We start from the raw sequence: 7,139 nt of genomic DNA on the forward strand, positions 1-7,139 counted from the left end.
CTTTAGATAAGGCTGATATATTTTTATAGGGGTGCCACCGAATGGGAAATTCTTGAGCCAGAACCCGAATACCGAAATAGGAAACAGTTGGCCGAAACCGAATGCCAGAAAATGATTATTAGAACTATATACTATATATATAATGTATACATTTTTTACCAATGTTGTTCAGCTACCTGATTTATGGAAAATACATGATTATGGCAAAACTTAACTTAAAGTAATAGAATCATATTATGGTCCATAAAACATTTATTACAGACCACTTTTGAAATGCATCACAGTCACATAAATTCCAAGTCAAGTGCATTTTTTTTCTCTGTAGGATAAATACAAAAGTGCATTCAGAACAAAGCCAAGGTGCTTTTAAAACTGCATAAAATCTAGGACGTAGGCCTACAACAAAATAGTGTAATAAGATTGTAACAGCCAGGCCTTCACAAAAACAAATGCAAAACCTATAGTTGCATGCCATATAACAAATGTGCAAACTGGATAAATCAACACATGAATGTACATTACAATGAAATGCTAACAATTAACTTTCAAGAATCTGTAAATAAGGCTGTGTGGTTCCCATCATAAGCAAGTAGTCCGTAGAAAACACTTGTATAAAAGATACATAAAGGAAACTGGATAAAAATCCACGAATGTCAATTACAAATTAAATTACAAAATTCAAGAATCTGCAAATAAAGGTGTCTGTCCCATGAGCAATGACCAAACTCATCATTTAGATAACCGACAACAGTACAATATATTTGAACACTGTGCTTCCGCGTCCATCTTTCGCACCCTAATGATAAACCTGAAGGGTGAATTATAACTCAACAATGAAAAGTTAGTTCAGGAAACGTCGGGTATAACGTAGACATGTAGAATCAGATAAAGCTTATGATAGCACTTTTTTACTTAATTAACGGAAAAGTGCGGAGGTTCTTTTTAATCGAACAGTATTTCTCTGCCTTATCAGCCATAAGTCCCTGTTTCCCCCCCTTCCCATCAAGCACATGAGAGGAGCCCGCTGAACAGTCATCTCCGCCTGTCAGTGCTTTGTGAATTTTGATCTTAGTCAGCATATTTGTCCGGGGGGTTTTTGATTTCAAGAGGTGGGATAATCCCGAAGGGTGAAAGGTCTTGCAGTTCACCCTCAGAAAAAAAACATGCTCACGCTGAACACCGTTTTAAAACAATCGCAACTCCGCGCCTCTTTCCTCTGGATATTGGTAAAATATCTCCAACGCGCCAGACATCCACGCCTGTGAGCCAGCGCCGACGCATCGGTGCGCGCCCGGCTTTGTCGCCGCGTTTTTGATACGTCAATCACAACAACACGTTAGTTTACCAACGTAAACCCTGTTCCCTGACATTCGGTGGATATTTTTTCGTGGCTAAAAATAATAGGGATGCAACCGAATATTCCGCGCCGCCGAAAAAATTATCGGCCGAAAATGGTTAAAAAGCCCTCTCTCCGGCCGATAATTTTCGGCGGCGGAATATTCGGTGCGTCCCTAATATTTTACTTTATAAAACCCTTTTAATAGGCTTTCCATGACCCTTTACATGTCATTGGTGACCCAGAGATGAAAAGGATGCTGTAGATACAGTATGGCAGTATAAGATATGACTCTTTGATGTGGATGGAAAGATTGAAAAAACGTCATAATCAAAAAAAAAGTATATGGTACTTGGCAATCTAATAGTATTAGATCTCACACTATTAGATTACCAACATTCCAACATTTAAAAACACAAGTTCTTCAATAACTACAGTTGCTCTTTCAGAATGTGTTTAATCTGGGCTTTTGTGTGTGTGTGTGTGTGTGTGTGTGTGTGTGTGTGTGTGTGTGTGTGTGTGTGTGTGTGTGTGTGTGTGTGTGTGTGTGTGTGTGTGTGTGTGTGTGTGTTTCTCACCAATGACAGAGGTGAACAGTTCAGGTGCAGAACTTCCAGCTGCCATGAAGGTCGCTCCTGCTACATCCTCGCTCAGCTGAAGTCGCTGTTTGTTGAGAGAAGATAAAAGATATATAGAAACAAGAGACAGCAAGAAAAATAAATACATTTCTTCACAGAAATACATTAAAGTGGCTTAAAAGAAGAGTCGTGATGGAAGCTCAATGGTAGTGCAATCATAACCTGAGGGCTTGCTTACCTCACAGAGCTTCTCTAGACAGGGGACAAAGTAGTCGTCACACACCAAGGCCAGGGCATAGAACATGTAGACCGCCTGAAGGGGCCAAACACACACAAACACACATACATAGATATTTAAGAAAGTGAAACCGAACATTGTCCATCTACCTAGAGCAGTGGTTGCGCCCTGGGGGGCGCAGAGGCATGACAGGGGGGGGCGCGAGAGACCAGGAGGAAAAATGGTAATTGAAAAAAAAATTATAATTTGAAAAATTATTGATTCGAAAATATTATGATACAGTACAGTACTATTACGTCTGGGTCTCTGTGTTTCATCAAAGCTCGGCTCTCTGTGTGTGTGGAACGAGCCATTTTGTGTGTGTGCACGAGCGAGAGAGAGCGCACCGGTACCGGAGATCGTTGTTGTTAGCTTCTGGTGCTAGCGAGCTACGCTAACGGATATAAGGAGTTTTTTCAACAACAAAGTGGAGGAGAGTCCTCTCCTGTCAGACTGAGAGACTCACTGAACTAAAGGACTCTCTCAGTGTTATCTCAGTGGGTCTCAAACGTTTTGGTCACCATTAATGTAAACAATTATTTCCGAGGCACACGTTTATATGATCATTATAGTTATAAAAAAATAAGAGAATAAATGAAAAATAGGTATGGAACTGACAGTAAAAAAAGAATAAAGTTTAAAAAGGGTGATTTGTAAAATACCCATAAAGAAAAAGCAAATCTGTTTACAGTTCTGTTTCAAATGGGTGTTGAGAGATGTATCCATAGATCTCTTCATTTTGCTCTCAAAGTGCACCAGATTGATGCTTAATATTTAAAAATAAATCTTCCCAGGGGAGCTTACCCCCGGACCCCCCTATGTGAGGTCCACACACCACCTATAAAAATAGCACTTGACCCCTGCTTACACCTATATGCCGTGAGCTGATTATCGAGCCTTCATTGTAACTGTACATTGTGTATATGCGTGGGGATTGTTGCAGTAGAAAATTCCACTGTAGCAACCGGTACATTAATGGGAAACCCTAAATGTTTGAGCACCCTCTATGAAACGTCAAGCTACCCCACAGCCCCCCCAAAATAAATCTCTGGCGCTGCCACTGAGCCTGACTTGTTTTGGGGGGGCCCAACTTTTTTTTCTTCTCCAAAGACAGAAAAAGTTTGAGAAACACTGACCTAGAGTAACATATGTGTTTAACTTGTACTTAAACCAAGTGAAAAAAACATCAAATTAAATAAAAAGATGTAGCAAACCGCTAACTCTTATTCATACGCTGGTTTAGTAAAATAAAAACAGTATCAAGGGGCTAATATGTGTCCGCCTTGAGAAAAAGAGCTGCACAAAGACTCTTTTTTCTGAATGTTTTATGAACGTGTTTGTGGTTAGAAGCCTGAAATAAATGTTTGTGGTTAACACAACCTTAAGAGATTGTTTGTTCTATGTCTTAAAAAACATCAGTAAATACCCCAGTTGTGAATGTCCGAAGATTCTATGACAAAGAAAATGGCGGTAGTTTACAAGTGACTAAATGAATTACATATCATCATCACATTATATCTAATCCAATGGGGAAATCACGCTTTTAGTCAAGGGAGCCATTGCGATGCTAACTTCCGGGTCGGCCTACAAAAAAATACATTATCACTGCAACACTCTATAAATGCTTCGAGTTGAACATATTTCAACTTCCAGAAAAGTGCTGGTGACTGTCTGAAAATGGAGGAAAAGATTGTATTTGAGCATGTCTTTCATTCGGAAAACTATGATAACAAAGACCAATTCATGTTTCTTTTAGCAAATTGGCCGTCATAGAAAGAAAAGAGCTGGGAAAGTTTGTGGATGCAATCCTGAGATGAGGCTCTGCCCAATTACTTGACAGCGACTTTCTGCCTCAATCCCCTCTGTTAAAGGCTTAGTTCATTCAAATTGCATATTTATTTTCCACAAAGTCAGAGTCCCTATAACAGCTTGCCGTTTGGGTTACACAAAATAATCAGGCTGCTGTTTGTGTAGAAGTAATATGAGGCCAATCTGTAGTGTTCATTCTGCAATTCAGATAGATAAAAGCTCTGTCCAATACTTGCACATATGTATCAAACATATTTGAGACAGTTTTAGAATTGTTTCAGAAAATATGTTTTGGTTACTATGCAGAGTGTAGACATACATATAGAATAAATAGGTTGATAAACCAGGCCTCAAAAAAGATTAAGTAATTAAAGGGAATGACATGACCTCAGTTTGACATGTGGAGCAGTTTTGGTGTCTTTAGTCAGTAAGTGTGTCCTTGGATCACTTATAAGCCTCTCTTTAACATCTGCCAAACACTTCCAAATTACTCCCCACTGGCACTTGGCTCAGTGGGTGGATTCTCCAAGTGTTGTGTGAGTAAGTTAGTATTAAACACAGGCATTTATGTTTAATTTCCCAGTTGTAAGTGGTGTGCTAATTGAATTTATAATGCATTTTGTGAGACTAATAAAATTACTTTTACAACACAATATGGCATTGACCCATCTGTGATGCCACCTGCTTGTCAGAGGCTATAGTATACACCTTGACACACACTCATGGCTGTGACATCAGGAGACATTTGGGATTCAGTACCCTCCCACTAATCTTTCAATTGCCAGACGATTACTCTACCTCCTGAGTCACAACCATCATATGCAGAATTGTAAAGATGTTTTATCTTTTAGTCAAAGTCTCTTTGATTTGATCACCTACACAAGGTAACATTTTCTGTCAATTCTGTTTGCTATAACTAACCTCAAAACACCTTTTCCTTTCTTGAAGAATAAAAAGGTCCACCGCAGCGTCATACTAAAATCTGCTGCTCTAAATGTATTGTCTTTAAAAAAAATACTGTTCTCTCTCTCTTATTAGTTCCTTATGATGCTACAACTATAACCTGTGTTAGCATTAAAAACATTGTATATTTCTATTTAAATAAGCATTATATTCAATTGGCCGCTGTGGCAACTCAAATTTAGTATTTTTGTCAGTGGACCTATCAAATTATGATAATTAATACATAAATAACAGCTTTGGAAGAGCTGGCACGTAAAGTTTAAGAATCATCTACAAATACTAAAATGTTATAATGATCGCTAATTTGCACAGTTAACACAAAGATGGCAAATATACGCAATAGATAGATGCTACACATAACCATAACAAGATAGCAGTGTTATATGGCTGGAAGAGGGACCACCATTTTACGGCCATAGCCTGAATTTGCAGCTTGATGGATTCCATAGATGTTAGCAATATATTAGCAGTGTGTGTGTTAAGCATACGTAGCCTCTTAGATTAGCCCTCTGTACTCAAAGACACTCTAAAGAGTTTGCTGTTCATTTTGTAGGTAGATACAGTTCAAACAACCCTGTTTTTTTTTATCACTGGCAAAAGTGAGCATCCCATGATGTACTGATGCACCTTGCTAACATAAGCTAGCATCTGATTTCTAAAATCAGCAGAGAAAACAAACAAAATGGCTACTCCCATATTTGGATTCACTCCTTATATATTTTAAATGTTGTTCAACCAGTTATCCAGAGAGAAAAGTTCACATGTTGTAGGTTAAATATAAATGTGAGTGCCGTTTTGTCTCTGTCCTTTTTGACTCTGATGAAGACAAAGTATTGCTGGAGCATCAGTCTGTTTGCATTATTTAAAGCCTCAATTCTTTCAGTGTGCTCCTTTTCTCCCTTAAAGACCATAACACATTTAGGAGAGTTTTTAGTTGCAGCTATTGATCTGAAATACTACAGCTATCAAATCTTGATGATGAACCTCAAACATGCGTTTTGTTTGTATATAAGCTTTAGCATTAGCTGCTAACTTAGTCTTTGTATTGCTAATCCTGCCGGGTCTGAATATTCCCCAGCTGCGCTGTCTTCTGAAAAATATATGATAATAACTTTCATTTTAATATTTAAGTTAAAGATGGCTCTACAGGATTTCCTAGATATATTTATAATTCAGTGTTATAACAGAGTAACCTGCATTGATATGCTGCTGCATGATCAACCTTAAAGACATACATATTATTTAAAAGCTTTTTCTGCAATCGTTATTGAGCACTGGCCCTTTTCTAAGTAACTAGGTAACACTCACACAGAGGACGTGCAGGCCCACTGCTCCATCAACACGCTCCTGGTTGGTGAAGTAATCCCTGGGAAACTCATGGATTGCTGCAGAGAAAAATACACACAAACACATTTGCTTAAAAACTTAAAAGTAAAAAAAAAAACATATAAAAAATTACTTCATTAATTACATAGTTAAATACTAAATTGCTATTATGAGGACAAATTATTTTGATATAAGACTATAACAATGAATCTTTCCACAGAACCTCAAATATTAGTAATATTTTATTTATTTATTTTACTTGGTTTCCCCATATTTTCACTTCAAAGGCGCCGGTAGCTCAGGAGGTTTAGCAGTCAACTACGACAGAACCCAGAAAACACAAGTGTGCTTATTCACGTTTAATGCTCCCGATAAGCAGAGGGCATCTTGGCCACAGGTGTGTGAATGGTTGTGTGCATGCTAGCTTATGTTCTACAATTTTGAGTGGGCACTAAAATAACATTATATGAAAAAGTCAGTTTGCTAAATAATTGTTTACCCGCCAAATTTTTTATTCATAACACGACAAAACTAGTTTGTTTAAGATCTCATAAATCACTTCGATGTTGCACTTAAAAACAAATCTGTTCGGAAGTGATACTTAAAGGCGACCTATCATGCAAAATGCATTTTTGTATGTCTTTTATACATGAATATGTGTCCCCGGTGTGTCAGGGAACTCACCAAGTGTCAGAAAACCAAACCTCTTCTATTTCCTCCATAGCCCAATCTCCTAAAACGGGGGCCCCCCTGGCAACCCGATTCTGGAATAACAGGAATTTGGGATAAGAAATTTTTGAAAAAATCTTGGACGTTCAGGAACGAGGGGAGCCCTCCCCCGCCTATAAAT

General features: G+C 38.1%; 1 protein-coding gene across 1 annotated transcript in view; it reads right to left on the reverse strand.

The window, feature by feature from the left end:
- LOC104954235 (sodium/potassium/calcium exchanger 3-like) overlaps nucleotides 1-6,348 on the reverse strand; it is a gene marked incomplete at both ends in the record, with an annotated part of 11,396 nt that extends 5,048 nt beyond the window's left edge. The window contains 3 exons of the mRNA XM_010781312.1: nucleotides 1,915-1,999; nucleotides 2,153-2,227; nucleotides 6,272-6,348. Coding sequence (XP_010779614.1) covers nucleotides 1,915-1,999; nucleotides 2,153-2,227; nucleotides 6,272-6,348 — 237 coding nt within the window. The remainder of the gene's footprint in view (nucleotides 1-1,914; nucleotides 2,000-2,152; nucleotides 2,228-6,271) is intronic.
- Nucleotides 6,349-7,139: the final 791 nt, after the last annotated feature.

This window comes from Notothenia coriiceps, unplaced genomic scaffold, assembly GCF_000735185.1.
Source record: "Notothenia coriiceps isolate Sejong01 unplaced genomic scaffold, NC01 NC01_scaffold00023082, whole genome shotgun sequence".
NCBI lineage: Eukaryota > Metazoa > Chordata > Actinopteri > Perciformes > Nototheniidae > Notothenia > Notothenia coriiceps.